The following is a 19,921-nucleotide window of genomic DNA, read 5'->3' as shown; positions in this document are numbered from 1 at the left end:
CCCGGATAATTGATATGGACAATGTGCATATTTTTAGGTATGTTATTTGGTGTTTGTTGTTTGTCGGTAGGGTTTAGCTATAGCTTTATATTCCATCTGACTGTTTAAAGTATATAGATCACTAATACTGATAGTGTCTTCATATAAACAAGGTAAGCTTACAATCTTGACCAGCCATAACCGAACCCGCGAGCTTGGAATTGTCAAACATGCTTTCAGGTTAGATGGCTGTGGCTCGTGGTAAACGACTCCATCACATGTCACTTATTAGTAGCCTGCCGGATAATAGTTAACAGGTCAAAGCCTTCCTCAATAAAAGCCCAACTTAGCCAACCACTCGGTACACCCCATATTCCTGCGGATGGGTTGCATCCGGGGGGTTCTTTTTTTCTTTTTCTTTTGCACAGCAAGGTCGAGAGGATTGGGACGTAAACCGCCAAGGAGACAATCGGCCCAGGAATCGGGAAGTTGGAGACCAGGCTCGCGGGTATGGTTCTGGCTGGAAATTATAAATAAAGCCCATGTTGTGGTGAATGCTTTCAATGGTAAGGTGCCATGGTGCGGATGCTGGGCCCCGTAACCCTCTACTAGATAAGTCAAGGGCGTGGCCGATCGTCGAGACCAGAAATATAGAGAGTTTGTTGCAGTAACTAGCCCTTTCCTCACGTTTGTCGTCATTGTTGTTTCTGTGCTATAGATAGACTTACCCTTGCGTGGTAGACAGCAAACAAGGCTTAGACTTATACGCAAATATTGGTGCTACACTTTCCAAGCAGCAAGATGAAGGTAAATTGTTCCTTTATAAAAAAGACTCAACCTTGTCCCTACTCACCTAGGTACCTTGCAAAACCAAACGAGCCAAGAAAAATACACCCAAATCTACTCCTAGTCATAAAAATCAGCTAACATGCCTCTCCTCGCGAAGACCATATCAGCAACCATCGCACTCCTTGTGCTCCAAGTTACGGCTGTCCTCGCAGCCCCTACCCCGGCAGATGCGGCGCCGGCCTCGTGGCGGCTTGACTGCGGGTCTCCCGGCACTACGGCACTATGCTCGGCAAGCAACAGCGGCGCCCACTGCGACCCCGTCTCGGGCGACCTGACAATCATCTTGGCCGGCACATGCGGAGCATGCAAGTGCGTGAGCGCAGACCAGTGCTCGCGTGGCTGTGGGAATGAGGAGGAGGGGTAATTGGGAATTGAAGTGGAATGGAGAAGGGGGAGGAGTCACGATGCGATGCGATGCGATGTGCTGTCTAAGTTATCACACTTACGATATAACATTCCCTACTTGAGATATGCCGTCGATGGAGAGCCACGCTGAAAGGACACGGGGAAGGCTTGCTTTCAAGTTGGAACGTTTGGTAGTTGGTGGATCCTAGTTATTACTCTCGGGAATTAGGCTTAAGGGCATACGGAATACAATATGAATTGATAATTCAAATTAAGATCTGAGTAAATATTGAAGGCATCGGAGTTGGGGTATACGTGAATACATTTCTTCGTATTGTTTTCGTATAATTAGATGTATTAAAGTCATCCTTCATTCGCCGTGAACAATGTGTTGTAAGTGTATAAGTTGTTAGTGTTAGTTAGTCGTTCTTTAATAGTACCTCGCCATTGGCTTTTCGGGTGTTACCGCGGAATCCATTGCCTAAAAAAAGACCATTTGGTAGCTCTACTCCTTATCGATAAGATCGATAGTAAGACTAGAGCGCATCAAGTCCAGAAATCAACATTAAGCAACTCCACTTATCCCAGAACCCAGAACCCAGAACCCAGAACCCAGAACCCAGAACCCAGAACCCAGAACCCATTTCAACCAGAAATTCCACCTACGGAAATTCCACTTTGGGAGCTACACAGCTCTACTCATAAATCACACCTTTACGTATGGCCTCGTAGAACAGCCCTTTCATATAAAACATAAAACATAAAACACCATCAACCATCAACAATGCCGCCATGTCGGTTCAATACGCCAACCCATCGACCAACCCATCAGTGGCACGCTCGCGATCGCTGCGCGTTCCCGCTAAAGCGTCCTTGACCGCCCCTCAGCCTACCTCTACTGCCACCACGACTCAGATACCCAGCTCTACTTCTAATCTTGCTCTGTTCCTTACAAACCTCCGCCTGCTAGACCTCGATCTTGAGCCCGACTGGCCAGATATAACCCTCGCGACCTTTTCAACCAAAGACGCCGTTGGCGGACAGAAGAAGCGGATTCAATCTGTCGAATGGGCTCTGTATCAGCTATTTATGCTATGGGATTACAACGAGACTCAAAATGTATGCCTACTATATCCCAACATGTACGAAGGATTCTAATTCTCTAGAAATTGCGTCCGTTCTTTCCACCTCTTGACCAGGTCCAGTCTATCAACCTCCGAGCCGCTCTCCTCCGCGGCCTCGAACAGGCTAAGAAGAATGGCGTCCTAGGTCGAGATGCTGTTCTGCGAAAGACTATGTTAGACGAATGCAAGGGCGAGCGACTTGAAGAAGTTCTGGCCGTCTTTTCCTCGGCGGTCCTAAAGAAGCTGGTTGCCGAACGTGCGCTCAATTCAGGTCCGGAATACCGTCCTACTATATCGGAGAAAATTGCGCTCGAGAACTGGGGTTACTCGGGAGACCGTACTGAGCTTAACGGACTCTTACTCGCCCACAAAGCGTCCTTGGGTTCTATATTAGCTAAGAAGAACACGGAACGAGTAAAGTACCGCGACTTTGAAGAACTGCTAGCGTCAAAGGAACATAGCATTGCCCGGCGAAAGGAAAAGGCCAAAGCAGAATCAGAACGAAGCGTAGCTGAGACATCTGAAAGGACAAGAACAGAAGTTAATAGAATTATCAAGACCAATTGGACTGGAAATGATCAATGGCTTGATAGTCTCCTATTTAACGACACGAATCCACGAAAGGGCGGACTCCTTGGTAGCCGTTTCGATGATATCTGGGTTGGTGTTGAACAGGGGAATGTCTCCGACCTTGAAGACCAGAATACTGGCCTCTTGGAGCAGTTAGACAACAGGGTCCAGATGCAGAGAGAAAGGTTGGAGAAATGGGACGATTTCAGGATGAAAATGTTTGGAAATATGCCACCACCGCCTACCGTGGAAGCGAAGAGAACGACTAAGCCAAAGAATGTTGGTTTACGCTTCACGGCTCATCAGAAGCTGAACACCGACCAGGTGCGCGTGAAAGACAAGCTGCCCCTAAACGCAGCACCTGCACAATACCGCACGATAGTCAGTAACATGAAAGCTGAACTTGGTTCTATTGGAAAACCCAAGATTCCGGATTTTTCTAGTCTACTAGGAGGTTCGAATAGAAGCTCGGTAATCGATGCTTCATACACTACAAAGCCAGAGGAAAGAGCCGATGCGATTTCTGATATTAGCGAATGGGAAGATGAGGCTGAAGAAGTACGACCAATTGAAAAGCCTGTACAGCCCACCGGCGGGCGCCGTTATCGTCTTGTTCCTCCCAAGGCTAGCACTGAAGCTCAGGGGCAGGCACATGTGCCAAAGGCGCCCTCGATTGACGTGCCATTCAGCCGAAACAAGAAATTCTTCCCAGATCTTTCACCCAACTTTGAGCCTGAGCCGTTGGAACAGACGTCATCTTCGCACCTTCAAGTCCCGACGACTAGTACGCCCAAGAGGCAAGAATTAAGGAAGTTGGATACTATACCTCAAATCATCACATCGTATAGTGCTGCTTCCCCTGAGGTATCCCCCGAACCATCCCCTACCGATAAGATGGTAGAATCCTTGTCTCCACCGGCCCCGGTTTCTCCAACGCAGGCCATGGCCGACGAAATATTGCAGTCCATGTCAAATGCATCCCCATCTCCGATGAAGAAACAGCGTCACACCCTTTCTCTAGCTGAGAGAACTCGCTTGTCTATGACACGAACTCAATCTTTTGAAAAGGAGGATGAAGTATCTCAGCCGTCCCCTACAAAATCTACGCACACGCAGAACAGTAGTGATAATAATACAAATCACCTGCCGGAGAAGGATGAATACGAGGATCTAGTAGCCCGTACTAGACGATCCATGGTTGGCTTCGAAGCCGCGCGACAAAAGGCCCAACTAGAGAGGAGGCGATCGGAGAGGAAGAGCAAGATGATACAGAGGAAGGGCGATCAGTTCCCAAAGCTTCAGGAAGAGAATTTTAACGACACGTCAATTATCGAGGAGCTCCTCGACGGGGGCCAGGAGGATTACGAGGCTGTGTTCCGGAGCAGGCCGCGCGTGCAGACGAGCCCCTTACCTAGCCCTTCCAAGGCATGGAATGGGGAGTAAATGATTGAGTAAGATGAGATAAGATGAGGTATATGCTGTCAAATAACGCTTTTGCTTAGTTTAGGGGGCTACTGTTAGGAATATGATACCAAATTGATGTTTCCCTTTTCAGGGGTGTTTGAGAAAAAGGTTGCTCGAATACATACCTACCTACCTAGGTATATATATGTTGTCTCTTGTTATACAGGACTTCCCTCTAGTATTTCGATGTAATAGCTACAGTCTCAACCATACGTATAATCAAACTAATCACCATAATTAATCATAAAAAACCAACGCCCTAGCCTCAATACTCTCCCGCGCCTCCCCATCCTTGTACTCCGCATCCTCGAACGCGCTATGCGGCGCGCGTCGCGCCGGCACCCCCGTCTCCGAGTCGAAGCATTTTATAAGGAGCACCTCGTCGGGCTGCTGCGCGTGCTTGTAGTACCACCGGTGCGTGGCGCGCGGCAGGATCGTCCAGGTTTCGTCCCGGTCCGCGGGGTAGATTATCGATGCGGCGACTAAGTCGGCGTCGGGGATCGAGGACCCGTCGGCTACGCCTAGGGGGTCTTTGAGGACGGGGCGGATGGGGCGCCATATCTGTTTTTGGGAGGGGGGTGGTTAAGGTTTCTGCTTGTACTGTTGTTTTGTTGGTGAGGGAGAAAGGGGGGTATGGAGGAGAGGATAGGATGTATGGAGAAAAAAGGGGAAGGGGAAGGGAAAGGGAAAGAGAAAGGGGGCATACGTTTATAATCTGATACCGCTGTTTAACTAGCTCGTCCGTCTCGTCTGGGAACCAGCGCCGTAGGACTAATTCCGCGCCGGCGTACGACTGGTCCACGTGTGCTCTGAACAAGGGCCCGCGCGAAGATCGATTCCCCTTGCCTAACTTGTGCCAGTTCGATGGTCCGCAGCGCGTCTTGTGGTCAAAGAGGAAGATGCGGGATGCGCCGGTTCTTATTATATATAGGTACGAATTAGCTTTGTTGAAGTTTATAACAGGCACCTACCTACCTAGATAACCTATACCTACTCGGTTGGTTGATAGGGAGAGGACTTACACTTGTTTCAGCAGCTGTATCGACTCCGGGTAGTATTTGCCCTTGACGTGCTCTTCGTCTTGGAAGTCTTGTAGGGACCTGGTCTTGCTCTCGTGCCGGAGGAATTGGAATCCGTGGCTGTCGAGGGTGTACTTGTCCTCTTCGCCTGTCACGTCGTGGACGATGGTCTGCTGGGGGATGTGCGGGCGCTCGTTTTTTACCGTGTTGCTTTGGAGCTGGTTAGTATTCCGCATAATAGATAGAAGTAGATACGAAGTGCAAAGTACAGCGTACAGCACTTACTCGGCGATCACGATAGGCGTTGGTAGCGAACCGTCGCCCGGGTCTTTGTAATAGTTGATGTTAGTTAATACATCGCGACGCCTTGGTATTTGCGTCGTCTGTGTGCGTTCCTCTGTGGGCCCCTGGAACGCGAGAGGCGCGTGTATTGTCGCGACAGCGGCGGCCATATCCTCTTTTTTCCTCCTGTACTATATATGTACGGGTATCCTGAATATCTGCTAGTCCCTAGCTCCTTAATCCTGCAGAACGGTTTGCGATATTCGTCGAGTCGTCCTATGGTGAGAAACTCCAAATTCAACCCTCTTGAAACTCTTCCGTAAGTATGACTGTGAAATCTAAATAAAGACTACCTAACACATGATGCCATACCAATGAGTAGTAGTTGTTCGTTATGTTACGATCAAACCAGGGTGTGCGGGGTCGCTCTCACTGATTGGGCAAAGACTACTGATACCCTCGTGACGCGGTGGTGAGTTTTGCTATAATAGCCTAAAGCTCGAGATTGAAGCGGTCTTGGAAGTCTTGGTTCATATAAACTATTTTGGAGCTAGAAGTTAGTATATACCATTCCTTCCGATTTACTAAAAGGAGACGGAATGTCCTGTCGTTTTTAAATGGGGTATTTGAATATAATCAACAGCAGGAGTGTTAGATAGAATATGGGATAACAACTCGAGAGCACAGAGCATAACAATAATCATGTTTATTTTAGATTTCTTGTGACCCTCAACCAATATTTCAACACACTTCCATGTTAAGCTTAGTTATGTGTAATGAGTGACATATATTTAATCAGGATGATGATCCTAAGCTTAAAGCTCAAACTCTCCTTGTTCCTAGTTCTTATACCCCTGACGGAATCGTATACTGACAATCTGACGGGTACAACCGATCTCTCGGCCCTGCACCACCGGGACGACCATTCGTAACTTCATACACAGCTTTGTAGTTGTGATACTTGGACATCTTGGAGCGGTCGGCAAAGTGCTCGGCTTCACCAACAGCCAGAGAGACCTTCAAGGACGGTAGATCTACCAGCACGCCCATTGATGTTGCACGCCAGTGAAGGTTGGATCTGAGGAACGAGACGACATCTTCTGGATTCATGCTCTTTAACACTGATTGGCTGCCGTCGCTGGTTTCGTGCGCAATTTGGTTCTTCCACCGCGTGATAAGAGCGTTGGTTAACACAACACGTCCCGTAGACTCAGTATGGTCCGCTTGCTGGTTCTGGCAATTCCCACATCCCTCATCTGAGTTACCCACTAGTAGGTGAAGACTTAAGTCAGCAATTATTCTTCGCGTATAATCTCTTCCGTGACCTCATATTAGATGGGGTATTTGCCCCGGTCATCGAAGGGTAGGTACTCACGACTTCCTGGCTCAGTCGAAAAGTTTGCTACTTGGCCAACCTGGGTGGTTCGAGTCTTATAAGGGACCTCATCGGGCACTTTGCCGACAAATATGTGAATTATGAACTTGTTGCCATTCAGAGCAAACCTAGGTAGTGATGTTAGTTTAGTGTTGCCTACCTAACCTATACATAGTAGAGGATCACCATACTTCTCATAAATAACATTGACGACGTAGTCATAAGTCTTCAAGTCAACAGGCTTGTCGCTGAGCGTACGCAGCCTTGCTAGCTTGGGAAGGTTAGGCTGACCTGGGCCAGATGTTAGCCTTGCTTTCTGCAAAGCTGACCAGTCACTGTTATAATTCTCGTTAAGCGTTTTGATGAGCGCGTCGAGGTGTTTCTGCTTATCATAGACGCCATTAGTGGTGTACGACCACTTCTCTAAACCTGGGTAAGTATAGCCTAGTGCCGTCACCTCTCTAACGTCAGAAGAAGTCCAGTATTGTCCATTCTCCTTGTGAAAAGGCCGAAGTGGATCAGTGGGCTTGTCCCGGTGCCCAAACTCGATAGAATATGTCCCAAGGTCTTCGTCACGCGCGTCAGAGCCGTCGAACCAGGGGTCTTCGTGCAGCGTTTGCCAGATCGCCGTCATTCTATCCACGTTACTAGAGAGTGTTAAATTTAGACTAGAAGACAACACGAATCCATCACTTACCAATGGTGAAGCCAAAATATTGGATCGAATGCAGCAAGTGGGACGTGAGCCATGTGGCCTATCAAACAGATGTTTTTATCGTCCGGCTCTGTCCGGTCGCCGCCACACCAATTGTGCATATTGTCATGAATGCTCTCACAGGAGTCAAAGGCATAGTCTTTTTTCACCGGGTTGTCTGCGCCGTGGTTAGGAGCCCGTTTAGTTGCGAAATCCTCAAACGTCTCAATAGTAAGAACACGATAGAAAGCCGCCCTAAGACCTGCTGTCATATTCCCCAGCTTTGCGTTTTCCGTATTCGCTTCGGGATCCCATTTATAATCTCTCATGGCATTGGCAATGGCTTCATTGTTCTGCTTTCCAGCAACCCAATCCTGGTTGACGCCCGTTCCTTTAGGGTGCCGGCTCGTAGCCTGGCATTGGTCAAACTAGATAAAATGACTTAGCCCCTATATCACTAAAAAAAGACTTGCGATGTGCTTACGGGGAAAGTGCACATAATGCCCGTATCGGGATCCGAAATTGTGCTCGCTGTGATCCTCAAGTCCTTGTCTCTATACTTAAGGCTTGAATCGCCCATAGTAATACGCCCTGGCATCGTGAACTGATAGAGTGCATTCCGATAAAGACCGTGACCTTGAGCTGTAGGCTGTCTGATATCTACCTCCTCAACTAGCACAGCCAACGGTACAGTATAATTCCGCTTATTTGGATTGCCGTCAATAGGCTTCTTCAACGCCCAGTCCCAGTATGGAAGGCGCCAAGTTCTCGCTGCTTGCAAGAGGTCAGGTCTATCTACTTCCGGGTACTCGTTGACCACCTCTTTCATAAGTTCGAAGACTACTTGCTACGAAAAGATTAGTAGACGTACAAGTACATACCTAGGTAAAATGACCTACTTCGAAGAGAAGCACGTAGGACCGGTGCCAGGTGCAAAATAGAATACTATTGTGAGTACAATATCCCTTTTCTTTAACTGTTGGATGTGCTCCGGGCTCGTCCCAAGAAACAAATGGTTTTCCATGGATTCCTATTACTTAGTTTCAAATACCCCGGATAGGATTATCAGATCTAGACTCACCGGCAATTTGAAACCAGGACAATTTCTCATGCGGGTTCATCTGGGAGAACTTCCATAGCGCAGGAAAGAATAATGCGCGCTGGTTGATATGTACCAGTTCTCCAGACGTGAACCAGTCATCTAGCTCCATACGGAGCGGCACTTGCCTGAGGAGGTCATCTTTCCTAGGGGACAATCCCTCCTGGATTCCAACGATTGGATAGTAACTCGTAGTCGATGTCATCATGTTAGGGCTAGGGCTATTATAAGGTAGATAGACCTGGCACAATCGAAAACTAACTTGATGCTCGGATTGATAGACACCGGAGATTCTAAAGTCCTTATATATATTATGAAGTCGGGGGTATGAGAAAGACCTCCAGCTGAAATACTGTCTGAATGAGCTTCTAAGATAAGAAGTATTATAATTTATGACGTCGTTGAAGAGGAGTTGTATTGTCTGTTGGTCATATGGACTTTGATAAAAGCACCCATCAGCAAGTAATACCAGCACAATCGTTGTCACCTTGGCGCGGATAGGCTATCCTTACTGGTTGTTCTATCAGTCGGTGTAAATGTATGCCTGAACAAAATGACATATATTATTCCCATTGCGTCAAGGCGGAGTCAAAAGCCAAGCTGGCTGGAATAGTTATACCACATAGGGAGTTACACAATATGCTTTGGGGCATAGATGAGTCTACACCGACACCCTTCAAAGCAATAGGAGGCTATTCTAATTGAAAATTATGTTGTATATTTGCGTATTGGTACTAGGGTACCCCTATTTTGACATCAGAGTTATCGTACCTAGGTAGGTATCTAACTACCGGATATACATTGAAAAGCAATTGTGACAAGAAGTCTACTCCAGGGGTACCTGAAACAAACCAGACAAAGAAGGCCAGGAAGCTTGTGATCTTCTACGGATAGATCAAGCAGCTCTTTGTGTTGCAACACCGCCATTTGTCTATTGCACTTGGTACCTAGTCCTTAACGTGGCTTGTGTTTAGCCCCTATTGGCCTACCTTTTAAGATTGTGCTTTAGAAAAATCACTTACTTGTCATAGCATTCTACTTTATCATGGTAGCATTTGCAGCTGCTTCAACTATCGAACTCCTTCCACAGTAGAATATCATTTAATATATGCGATACCTATGTGCAATATGAAACTTTCTCTCACCATTTACCTAGTTACCTAGGTACGTAATATTTTACCTGTGATATTAAGTATCCAATCGAAAAGGAATAAGGGACCAATACTCTTTGACTTAAACTAACTGCCTCCTTTGTAAAGTTGACTTATTTTCAAGTGTACCAATCCATATCCATATCCATAATTGCTCTTATTTTCATTCGTGAGTAACAAGATAACCCTGTTAGTTGACTGAGATCCAAGTCTTTTAAGTTCTCCGTCACAATATTTTATCTATATCGTTATACTGTCTAACTATCACCGCCTCCTACATCAATGCGAAGTAAGACTGACCCTATTCTGTCAATGAACTAATAGATCAAAGATAGAATACTAAAATTACGTTTGGTATCTATTCAAATTTTACAGTGATACGACATACACTATTAAAGGGCAGTTATGAAGCTATTCTATTCGATAATATGTCCCTACCCAATAGATAGTAACCATCTCGTTGAGGGTAGATGTCTAAGGAAGACGATGGGACATATATGGTTATTCGTGGTTTGTATTACCGTGAAACTTTCTTGCTTTCCTAGTTTACCGTTTCACTCTTATGAAATGTTAGAAGGCCTGGGTAGCGAACCCAGTTAATATCTCCACTTCGTAATGATGAATTCGTTAACGCCTAGTGTACGTTCTAAGATCATCTACCTAGGGGTTCTATGCTTCATAAATGGGAATAAAGGGTCAAATAACAAGATACTCCGTAGACGTCACATGCTTCTCAAAGGACACAAGGACATCACATTATGTAAAAATAGGAGTAGCCTCTAACTAGTACCTGACTGCATCTATTATCATTTAAGAAGGAACAGCATGTATAATGTGAGCTTCTAGTCACAGGGCAAGTCACAAAGTAGATGACTTTTAGTCGAGAGCACCTACCAGCCTTAGGAGAAAACTTCTACAGAACGAATTTTCATTTCATTCTTGATATTCTACGTGGTTAGGTAACGCTCGTGGTGTAGTTATCTCCCCAGCTGTTTCCTCGACTACCACATCCTACCAGAAACTTATGATTCACTGCTGTAGATCGGGGAAGGTAGGGGTACCTATCTGAATACCCCTCGCGTGATTGGCACTCAGGGGTCATACCTGAAGACTTCTATAAGACCCCTATTACTTGGATCCGCATTATTGGCTGAGCAGAACCTCGCAACCTTCCCTAGCAACCTCCTCCTGACTCGTACCTGCAAGTACAGTCTAGGGGAAACTTCAGTTTGTGCTGGTGCCTTGGATGCTCTTGATTAAAATCCCACTTCTTGAGGTGGATGGAAAGTAGGTTTGTTTACTTACGGGGAAACAACAGACGCAGCAAACTATTTTCCCTGCCTCTATTTATTCAGCCTCCATATCCTCAACCAAGCTTCCCATCTTGCATCAACACAAACCAGAACAACAAAATATTGCACATATAGTTGTCACGATCTTTCCAAGGCCAAGTCATAACCTTTGGCAAGCCACTCTTTTATCTTTATCCAACAACTCTCTTGATATTTTACGCGCTCAGCACCTCATCATGTCGAAGCTTTGGCCCTTAGTCGTTGTTCCCAGTATCCCTCTAACATCGGCTAGCTTCGAGAACCACCAGTAAGCATATAGAAGCCCCTTTAGGAATGTGTATAATATGAACCCACCTATTGCTAACCTGACTTTCTTAGAATGCTGCAGCTTGGACAATATTCAGATGCAGTAGTCTTGTGTGGTACCTGCCGCTGGAATGTTCACTTGAACGTTATAGCCACCCGATGTGCGTGGTTTGAACGACAGTTTTCAGTAAGTCTCCATATAATACGCTCTATATTTAGACATGTGAAGCCTTAGGTGCTTCTAACCTAATAGATGTCAAAAATATGAAGTACTGGTTTTTAACATTTCCTTCAATTTACAGGAAGCTCGATCCCACGGAAGTAATGAGGTGGTTGTCTCGGCACATCCGCTTGTAGCCTACAAGGTCATCGTCTGGATCTATACGAAGAGTACGAGAAACCCTTACACGGACTTGGTAGTATCAATGTGGCGCTGACATTAGTATTATTCTCAGCCCTAGATCTTCACGAACCATTCAAAGGCATTGCCGACGCTTTCCTTACCAGTCTCAACATATGGGATATGGCAAACCGACTGAGGATCTTTGATTTGATGGCTGCTTGTCAGGAGAAGCTAAAGAACTATCTTCGAAACATGGTTACCTCGATGCAACGAATGAAGTGCAGCGGACAGTTGCCTATGTTGGATGTAAATTGCGTCTGTACTGGCGTAAGCTTCGCGTACAAAAAAGGCCACATCGTTCTAAGGAACATATTCCTTGATTTCGTCAAGGACAGCCAACTCTGGGTTTTGGATGTCCCCGGCTTCCAGACAACCATGGCCACAATCCCGGGATTCCAAAAGGTAAGCAAGATACTTTCTGGGACGCACTTCTTTATTCCTTATCCTAGTTGAGAATAATGGTAACTAACTCCAGACACCATAGGATGTCACTGATCTCGTTGAGAAATCCCCGGGATTAAGAACGTTCAAACCAGATGCCTGTACCCAGTGCAACAAGGATCCTTTCGCAGATGGAAACTCTTCTCACTACGCACATATCAAGTCTGAAGACGGCAAATTCACTGCTATATGCTACCGATGCCATGTAGAGAACCTTTCCAAGAACCGACCCGCATCAGATGTCGTTTCTAAGGGAGTCGCAGGCCTGCTTCAGTACCACTGAGGCGCTCGGAAAGAGGAAACTGTCTACACGTATACTATGGTCTTGACCTAACTAGAGCTATTGTTTTCCGCGCAGAAGGATAGCAGGTTTACACTACTTGCCCACATCATCACGGACTGGTTGATTCTAACAGCTATGATGATCTAAAGCCAAACATCTTCGCCCCGTCTCCATATTGTTCAATGGTACGGATAGTCGCAGCTCTGTTTATCTTTGCGTTATGCGTTAATTATAGAGATCCGATAGTTCCTTGCCAATCAATTCCATTATCCCAAGTTCGTAACCGGTTTATTTCTGGTTGTGAATAGGAGCTTTTTGCTGAGGTTTCTATAAGCACGAATTGTAATGAATTGAACCCGCCGTAGTACTAGCATTAATACGAAGTAATCCTTCTGTTGTACTACGGGACCAACCTGTAGTGGCGCCAATTATCCTTGCCAATATGCTGTCATGGTGGCCTCAGTCCTATCGGTGTTAGAGTTGCATCGAAGAGCACGTAAGATCTAATCTGCGAATCCTTCAAGCCACAGGTCTCCCGTCGGCGAGACATATAATAACATATTCGAACTGGTATACTATGTATATGATGCATCCTCTCTTTGTTTACTCTCAGCTCTTAAGATAGTACATACCTACTAAGCTAATTCAAAAGAATAATAATGGAGTTGAAAGGTGTAAGTCGTCAAAAGGTCAACCATGCCAAGGTTATCGTTGCTGCATTGTTGACCGTATCCGGTATTACCGAAGCAGTATCAATCCCGCCCCCTACCGGTCCTTACCAGGTTGGCGTCCGCAAATATACCATCGAACACTACAATGACCACGATCCCGTGGCGCCGAATAACGTGAGCACGGCGTTCTTGGCGACCGTCTTCTACCCCACGCTCCAGAAGCCCGAAGGCCCCCCGAAGCCGTACTTAAACCCCGAGACTGCAGCTTTCTTTGAACTGAACTGGCACTACTCAAACGGGACTCTTTCATCGATTACTTCGAATGTGCAGGAGAACGCATCTTTCCTAGAACCAGAAAGCTTAGCTGATGGATCGTTACATTTACCAACCATTCTATTCGGTCCGGGAGGTGGCGGTCCCCCGGTCGAAGGCAATACAATTATACTCTCCGAACTTGCGTCGTACGGTTATGCTATAATTGGCATAGATCACCCATTTGAGCAGCCCTTCATCCGATATCCGAACGGGACGGGCGTTACGGGGATTGATGTTGATAATATTGGTATAGATTATGGGGACATCTACAACATGCGTCTCGAGGACAATACCGTGTTCTTAGACCGCCACCTCCCCGAGTTGGTACGAAAGTTAAATTTGCCATTTAGCACAACCAAACTTGGTGCCTTCGGGTACTCACTCGGCGGAGCGGCGGCTCTCGGCTCACTCCAAAGCCATGATCGAATCGTTTCTGGACTAAATATGGACGGAACTGTTTACGGGAGCCTAGCATCGAACAGCAGCGCTGCTGACGTGCGGAAGCCAGCGTTCCTAGCAGGTAGTGAAGGCCATGGTGGAGTTGGATCGGGTGATAATACTTGGATCACATTCCCGCAGTGGCAGACAGGTTGGCAGCGGAAGATCAATGTCAACGGAACGACACACCACGACTTCTTCGATGATACTTTCTGGAAAACACTCGAGGTCGGTTCAGACCCTCATGCAGGTCCAATCGACGGACTCGAGCAGGTCAGGGTCTTGAATGCTTATGTTAAGGCTTTCTTTGACTTTACCTTGCTGGGCAAGAGATCCCCCATCTTAGATGGACCATCGCCTGAGTTCCCAGAGGTCATCTTCTATAATGTGACTGGGTCCCGATAGATTGCGGTCAGAACCGAATCACATCATACCTTATTTCAAGATTAATTAAGATTCTGTGTTGTTTTCATAGTGGTACTGTCAACCCACACGATTAGTAGAATAAAAAAGACTCATGAACTTCAGGGGCACCATCCTTCGTCGTCTTAAAAAGTCTATCACTTAGTTTCCAGCGCCCATAGATCATACATGGCTTTCAGAAATAAAGCAAAAAGATAATGCTGCATCAGCCGCGAATCGAACGCGGGGCCCATCGATGGCAACGATGGATTTTACCACTAAACCACTGATGCCATGCTATGCTCCATGACGGATGATTGTTGATGTAAAATTAAAGGTAAAAGCTTGCTATATTTCAATGCATACTCTGCCGGTTCCTTTTCTAATTGGCTATAGTGAATATCTTTTACACTAACGCCGGGAACTAATACTACACCATGATAGTAAATTGAGCTAGCATCGGTATGATTTTCGGGCATTCGGGACCCACTCGGGACCCATCCGGGAGTTTAAATAAGTAAGAGCCAGCAGAGGTACCTACACATATCTCTCACCCTCTATAAACTACATTGATTAAAAGTCAACTAAAACGGCTTATGAATTTCTATGCGTAATATCTATATATATGGTGGATTGTGAAGTATCCGAACAAGAAGCTTATTCCAACTATCTTTTCCAGTAACTAGTTATAATATCTACAATAAACTAATGACAGCCCAAGATAAATCTGTGAGGTCACCAATTGCCATCTAAATAGCACCAACTGCCAACTGAATTGCGAGGCAGTCCTTGCTCGGCAGATTGGCCGGGTCGGGGTTAACACCGTAGAAAAGCTCGAACACGTCGTTCACAGGGCATGCCCAGAAACCTTGGATGAAATTAGTTTCCCTAGTTTCCATTGCAATATCGTAAGTGGTAAGGGGTCTTTACCTGTGGGGAAAGAGTTGAACGTGAGAAGGTGGTCGGGTCCGACACCGAAACCAGGGGTTTTCTCTCCGGGCTCAGAGTAGACCTGTCCGACGGTGCCGGCCGGCACTTCGGGCATGCGAACTCCGTAAGGGGGGGTAGTTCCAAGATCTGTATAACTAACATTAGGCCGATCGAAAACTAACCAGCAAACATGTAAGATGGGACTTCTACTTACCAAAGTATAGGTTGGTTCCGTTCAAGTAGGAAGGGTCCGAGCTGTAAACCGAAGGCCGTTGGATCTGGATGACGTTTTCGCCGGCTGCGACGTGAGCGTTCTTAAGAGCCCAGCCTGCAAGCTTGTCCGTGGCACGAAGGCTAAACTCGTGTGTTTGACGCTCCTCCAAAGCCGGGGCGGCGACGGCAGCGCCAGCGAAAGCGAGAACGGCGGTAATAATAGCGTACATTTTGCTTTTGCTTTGGGTAAATAAAGATTATTTTATTAAGACTTAGTTAGGTAGTAAATGCGCCTCGAGATATACGAAACTAATGATAATTATGATGATGATATCGTTGGTGTTGTTGCAAGTAGGTGAATATCAGTGATCCGTGGAAGACAACCGACCTTTATATGCAGCTCATCAAACTAACCTACCTATATAGCTATTAGACCTCTATTGACACTGTCTCAAGTAGAGATTGATTGCTGCAACACAGCCATATGATTCCCACGAATTCCTAATCATCGTGAATGCCGGCGGTCAACTTAGGTGCAATACGAGCGCACTTCTCAGGCCCGTCTTCGTATTCCATGGGTATGGAATAAAGATATTCTCACTCTGTATTCCTCTTACGGAACTATACGGTATGTATGACGAGAAATCTCCATTTGCGGCTGATCCGTGGTGTCAAGGCTGGCGTCAGCCTTACCTATGTACATCGTGATCTTCAAGTCCCGAGAAACACATAGTACTGTATATTCAGGGGAACAACAAGGGTAATGATTATCTAAGCTTCTAATATCTAACTTCATTAATTTGGACACGTAGAATAGCCTATAGTTCGAAGCACTCGCATATTGAGTGGCTATGTACGGTCGATCGAATCAAAAATGACTTTATTTATCATACCACATTATGAAGACCTCTAGGTTAGGAGCTTTGCTTGATACGAGAAATTCGTCGGTTTTCAACAAATTGGCCACCTATCATACTCTATTCCCTTGTAAATCTCAATCTCGTTCGCCGCTAAGAATAGGGGGTATTGGTAAGATGAAGTCTTTATTTAGTAAAGTGTGGATATGAGTATAGAGAGAGTAGTGATAAGATGAACTTTCATACCTCATGCTGAACCTTGACAATTTCAATAAAGCTTCAAGTATAATTGGGACTTATGAGATGAGCTAGCTACGCCTAGCCGATAACTTCTCGAAAGTCTCAGAGCATGCTGACCGGATTCGCCACATATGGCGGACAGCTGAGGCACAGTGCAGCGGAAAGGTAAATACTATATCATTTAAATATAAGTTATTATTTAGCTAGAGGCTCACTATTAGAGTTGCTGAAGCTAGGCTGCCGTTGAATCGCCAGGGTATAGTTCCATCTTTGGATAGGGGGCCAAACGGCATCTCTAATATATGGAACTATAGCAGCACATACATCAGTTGATGAATTTCCCACCACAACTACCACACATCTCGGCAGATATCTCATCCATAATAATTTCCCTGAGCTGAGGAGCCATACTGACGAGATCATCTCGCTTGAGGCACTTGGAGCCGCACACGCCGCAGGTTCGCGACATACCGGGTGCTAGGATTGGTAGTCCGGTGGTCGCGCATGTGGCTATAGTTCTATTAGTACTTTTCATAGACGAGTATATAGGTAGCTTAGGTTTTCATAGACAATGATACTCACCAAAGACGTGCTTATTTCCACAGCGCGACACCTTGCCCATCGGCTCCAGGGGTAGGCTACAGAAGGAGCAGGTCTGCTTGCGGCTGATCATTGCGAAGTGGTCCTTCAGCGCAACCTGTTCTTCACTGTTTTTTGACATTAAGCCGAAGACTCCCGTCACCGAGGGGCCTCCGCCGTACATCCATTCCCACATCCTCGCTTCAGTGCTGAGGTTCTTCATAGCTAGAGCCGCATCCGCTCCTTGGTTTCGGTCTATGCTACGGTCATATCGGCCGAAAAGGACCCGGCACTTTACTCCTGCGTATGTATCTCTTCCATGCCAGACAGTACTATACTGGCTAGTGAAAACGGCGGCTACTCCTCCACCCGGACTAGCTGTAATTCCCCAAATACGGACTCGGTTGATATGGACTTGATCCTCGGTATCCAAACCAGCAAAGTTTTCTTCGGGGTCGTAGTCGGATCCTTCTGCCGAATCAACATCCATTTCTTCTTCGTCAGCTGAATCGTCTTCGGACCCGACATTACCGTGCTCGGCGATAGGCTTATAGGCCATAGCCCGTGGGAGCTGATGCTCAATAGTCTGGTTAATCTCAGTAGCCCATCGCGGCCCGATAGTTCCATCCTCGGGATTCGGGGGTAGTGGAAGGTTAGTCTGGTACCAGGCATCATTCTCGTGAGTAGCCGAGAGCCGGACAAGTGAGTACGAAGGCATAGCAGTAGTTTGAGAGAGAGAAGGGGGGTGAATGATGAGTCCTATAATATATAAGCCAGAGGGTTAAAAATGGCGCCGATAAACCTGCACTAACCAGTAATCGGGTTCTGTGATAGGCCCTTGCTTTCTGAATCTGTATATGTGGTCTTGCATTCGTCCGTGGTGTGCTTAGTGATCCAGCTGGGTTGGTTGCTGTCGAATGGTATTTGGAAGGCTTTCGCTTTCGAAGGCGTAGCGATGATACCGCGGCAGATCTTCGATTCTCCAACAGTCCATATCTGATGTCGAGTAAATATGAATCCCCTCCGAGAAGCAATAGCTTATCAATAACTTACCAAGTCTTCCCATACCACAAATGCATCGGTAGATAGATAATGGCAAACCCCGTTAGAGTCGACTTTACCAACTTCCACATTTGGCGACTTCATATTCTCACGGGGCGAGCGGATAGTAACCTGTCTAAACCCAACGTAGTTTTTGGCTACATATGATAGTATACTTGTTTTTGAATTGCCCCTTTTCAGCCACGGCCCCCAGCTAAGCGAAAACGAGGAGCCAGAGGGTGAATAGTCTGGGTCGGTAGGCTGTGACAAACGTTAGTCCGATATGGATTTCTAGGGAACAGATCGAACACGTACATCGGTTTTTGGGTGAGGCCCTTGGGCTACGAACCTTGCGACTTCTTCGACTCTCCATCGACCGCAATCTCCCGGGGGCGCACTAGAGTCGTGCTTGGCCTGGACTGAAATGATGACAACTTCGTCATCATCATTCGCGTATGCTAACAACGCCCCGTGGCTATCTATATCCCTTGCCCAGGCGAAGGAAGTGATATACTCCTTGGTATACTCTACTTCATGCCCTTTGGCAAGTGGTAGGAGCAGGCCTGCCCCTACGCCCCAAGCGGCGACCCATGGTCTCAAGGTCCTAGCATTGCGGCCACGAAGTTTGAAGGCATTCATATTATCTGATGCGCCTTCACAGTAGATGGTGATGGCACCGGTACCGGTAAGTACGGCGAGGACGGAACGATTCATCCGGCCCAGACCACATGGCGACCATTCCAACGCGACGAGGTGGTTCATGGAACTGCCTTGACTCGCCACGGTACCCGAACCACCGCCGCCTGGAGTGTACTCAAAGTCGGGAAATGTCTGTTTTACAAGGTTGAATATGGGTCGATTTAACTCGGGGCTTCTATGCTCAACGGTAGGAAACCTAAGAGCCGTCTCATTGTACTGTCGAACTACTCCGCTGCTCGCGCCGTTGGTGCCTTTAGGAATGGAGTATTCCGGAACGAAAAGGAAGACACAATCATCGCACCCGATGGCTAGTTCGGCATCAGGGGACCATACGATGTTATGCGTACTTGCGGGAGAGGCTGTAAGACTGAATGACTCGAGGGGAAGAATATTTTTGGCCTGGCTTTCAGAAGCCATCTCGGAGAGATTTAGACCAGGGTTATATTCTCAGGCTCAGGTCATTTTTGATTCAGTTCAATTAAGCTAATTAGAATTATTGACTGATTTGTGAAAAAAAGAGGGCGATATTTCTAAATTCCTAACTGTTGTGAGAAGTTGATATGAGAAGACCTTGCGACGTAGACTAAGAAGGAAAAAAGCCTTGCGTAATTTGATGGAAACGAAGTTTAAGTTTAATATGTAAGAGACAACTCTTTCCTTTCATACCTTAGGTACATATTTACATAATTCCCTAACCTTAGGTAGGTACCTAGGTATATTATGTACCAATTAACCTGGTAGACTCGTTCAAATACACAATCCATTATAACCTAGGATATAATTTAGGTGCATCATTTGAATATTCTTTTCATGGACGTCGCGTCGCGTCGTGTATCACAGTCATATCACATTACAACATA

General features: G+C 46.4%; 8 protein-coding genes and 1 non-coding gene across 9 annotated transcripts; 4 read left to right on the top strand and 5 right to left on the bottom strand.

The window, feature by feature from the left end:
- Positions 1–522: 522 nt before the first annotated feature.
- Positions 523–1,562, top strand: F4813DRAFT_348082 (uncharacterized protein). The gene is made up of 3 exons (XM_049242037.1): positions 523–646; positions 721–786; positions 926–1,562. The coding sequence occupies exons 2-3, from the start codon at positions 781–783 to the stop codon at positions 1,190–1,192; spliced, it is 273 nt and encodes a 90-aa protein (XP_049102671.1). The 5' UTR covers positions 523–646; positions 721–780; the 3' UTR covers positions 1,193–1,562.
- A 194-nt stretch (positions 1,563–1,756) lies between these two features.
- Positions 1,757–5,060, top strand: F4813DRAFT_348080 (HAUS augmin-like complex subunit 6 N-terminus-domain-containing protein). The gene is made up of 2 exons (XM_049242036.1): positions 1,757–2,292; positions 2,340–5,060. The coding sequence occupies exons 1-2, from the start codon at positions 1,966–1,968 to the stop codon at positions 4,308–4,310; spliced, it is 2,298 nt and encodes a 765-aa protein (XP_049102670.1). The 5' UTR covers positions 1,757–1,965; the 3' UTR covers positions 4,311–5,060.
- F4813DRAFT_261516 (uncharacterized protein) lies at positions 4,440–6,283 on the bottom strand. Its single transcript, XM_049240252.1, has 4 exons — positions 5,636–6,283; positions 5,354–5,560; positions 5,038–5,248; positions 4,440–4,892 (listed from the first exon to the last, which is right to left on the bottom strand). The coding sequence occupies exons 1-4, from the start codon at positions 5,800–5,802 to the stop codon at positions 4,569–4,571; spliced, it is 909 nt and encodes a 302-aa protein (XP_049102669.1). The 5' UTR covers positions 5,803–6,283; the 3' UTR covers positions 4,440–4,568.
- Positions 6,062–9,377, bottom strand: F4813DRAFT_348076 (Di-copper centre-containing protein). The gene is made up of 8 exons (XM_049242035.1): positions 9,313–9,377; positions 8,783–9,237; positions 8,601–8,731; positions 8,186–8,548; positions 7,705–8,129; positions 7,199–7,654; positions 7,008–7,135; positions 6,062–6,900 (listed from the first exon to the last, which is right to left on the bottom strand). Exons 2-8 carry the CDS (start codon positions 9,006–9,008, stop codon positions 6,479–6,481), a joined length of 2,151 nt encoding a protein of 716 aa, XP_049102668.1. The 5' UTR covers positions 9,009–9,237; positions 9,313–9,377; the 3' UTR covers positions 6,062–6,478.
- Positions 9,378–11,412: 2,035 nt separating this feature from the next.
- On the top strand, positions 11,413–12,676 carry F4813DRAFT_399990 (uncharacterized protein; the record flags this gene model as incomplete). Its single annotated transcript, XM_049248223.1, has 5 exons — positions 11,413–11,550; positions 11,622–11,736; positions 11,852–11,939; positions 12,005–12,354; positions 12,437–12,676. The coding sequence occupies exons 1-5, from the start codon at positions 11,480–11,482 to the stop codon at positions 12,674–12,676; spliced, it is 864 nt and encodes a 287-aa protein (XP_049102667.1). The 5' UTR covers positions 11,413–11,479.
- A 545-nt stretch (positions 12,677–13,221) lies between these two features.
- On the top strand, positions 13,222–14,627 carry F4813DRAFT_348072 (uncharacterized protein). Its single transcript, XM_049242034.1, has one exon. The coding sequence runs from the start codon at positions 13,336–13,338 to the stop codon at positions 14,503–14,505; it is 1,170 nt and encodes a 389-aa protein (XP_049102666.1). The 5' UTR covers positions 13,222–13,335; the 3' UTR covers positions 14,506–14,627.
- Positions 14,628–14,724: 97 nt separating this feature from the next.
- On the bottom strand, positions 14,725–14,795 carry F4813DRAFT_t30. Its single transcript has one exon. It is a non-coding gene; the product is annotated as a tRNA-Gly (tRNA).
- Positions 14,796–15,075: 280 nt separating this feature from the next.
- On the bottom strand, positions 15,076–16,311 carry F4813DRAFT_348071 (uncharacterized protein). Its single transcript, XM_049242033.1, has 3 exons — positions 15,647–16,311; positions 15,433–15,579; positions 15,076–15,370 (listed from the first exon to the last, which is right to left on the bottom strand). Exons 1-3 carry the CDS (start codon positions 15,873–15,875, stop codon positions 15,252–15,254), a joined length of 495 nt encoding a protein of 164 aa, XP_049102665.1. The 5' UTR covers positions 15,876–16,311; the 3' UTR covers positions 15,076–15,251.
- Positions 16,312–16,380: 69 nt separating this feature from the next.
- On the bottom strand, positions 16,381–19,672 carry F4813DRAFT_348068 (uncharacterized protein). Its single transcript, XM_049242032.1, has 5 exons — positions 18,678–19,672; positions 18,375–18,623; positions 18,134–18,317; positions 17,325–18,080; positions 16,381–17,252 (listed from the first exon to the last, which is right to left on the bottom strand). The coding sequence occupies exons 1-5, from the start codon at positions 19,476–19,478 to the stop codon at positions 17,068–17,070; spliced, it is 2,175 nt and encodes a 724-aa protein (XP_049102664.1). The 5' UTR covers positions 19,479–19,672; the 3' UTR covers positions 16,381–17,067.
- Between the last annotated feature and the right edge of the window lie 249 nt (positions 19,673–19,921).

The sequence above is a fragment of the Daldinia decipiens genome (assembly GCF_022478715.1).
Source record: "Daldinia decipiens strain CBS 113046 unplaced genomic scaffold F4813scaffold_5, whole genome shotgun sequence".
Lineage (NCBI taxonomy): Eukaryota > Fungi > Ascomycota > Sordariomycetes > Xylariales > Hypoxylaceae > Daldinia > Daldinia decipiens.
The sequence above is the reverse complement of the archived record's forward strand: the minus strand, read 5'-3'. Positions and strand labels throughout refer to the sequence as shown.

Bases quoted from the DNA above. Each gene is read 5' to 3' on its own strand.
- F4813DRAFT_348080 (XM_049242036.1), top strand. From the start codon at position 1,966: ATGTCGGTTCAATACGCCAACCCATCGACCAACCCATCAGTGGCACGC. The intron at 2,293-2,339 runs GTATGCCTACTA...CTAATTCTCTAG, and splicing joins ATTACAACGAGACTCAAAAT to AAATTGCGTCCGTTCTTTCC.
- F4813DRAFT_261516 (XM_049240252.1), bottom strand. From the start codon at position 5,802: ATGGCCGCCGCTGTCGCGACAATACACGCGCCTCTCGCGTTCCAGGGG. The intron at 5,249-5,353 runs GTAAGTCCTCTC...ATATATAATAAG, and splicing joins ATACAGCTGCTGAAACAAGT to AACCGGCGCATCCCGCATCT. The intron at 4,893-5,037 runs GTATGCCCCCTT...TCCCAAAAACAG, and splicing joins AGCGGTATCAGATTATAAAC to ATATGGCGCCCCATCCGCCC.
- F4813DRAFT_348076 (XM_049242035.1), bottom strand. From the start codon at position 9,008: ATGATGACATCGACTACGAGTTACTATCCAATCGTTGGAATCCAGGAG. The intron at 8,549-8,600 runs GTAGGTCATTTT...ATCTTTTCGTAG, and splicing joins CCTACGTGCTTCTCTTCGAA to CAAGTAGTCTTCGAACTTAT. The intron at 8,130-8,185 runs GTAAGCACATCG...CATTTTATCTAG, and splicing joins GCATTATGTGCACTTTCCCC to TTTGACCAATGCCAGGCTAC.
- F4813DRAFT_348072 (XM_049242034.1), top strand. From the start codon at position 13,336: ATGGAGTTGAAAGGTGTAAGTCGTCAAAAGGTCAACCATGCCAAGGTT.
- F4813DRAFT_348071 (XM_049242033.1), bottom strand. From the start codon at position 15,875: ATGTACGCTATTATTACCGCCGTTCTCGCTTTCGCTGGCGCTGCCGTC. The intron at 15,580-15,646 runs GTAAGTAGAAGT...TTAGTTATACAG, and splicing joins CGGAACCAACCTATACTTTG to ATCTTGGAACTACCCCCCCT. The intron at 15,371-15,432 runs GTAAAGACCCCT...ATTTCATCCAAG, and splicing joins GTTCAACTCTTTCCCCACAG to GTTTCTGGGCATGCCCTGTG.
- F4813DRAFT_348068 (XM_049242032.1), bottom strand. From the start codon at position 19,478: ATGGCTTCTGAAAGCCAGGCCAAAAATATTCTTCCCCTCGAGTCATTC. The intron at 18,624-18,677 runs GTACGTGTTCGA...CGTTTGTCACAG, and splicing joins GGCCTCACCCAAAAACCGAT to CCTACCGACCCAGACTATTC. The intron at 18,318-18,374 runs GTAAGTTATTGA...ACTCGACATCAG, and splicing joins TTGTGGTATGGGAAGACTTG to ATATGGACTGTTGGAGAATC.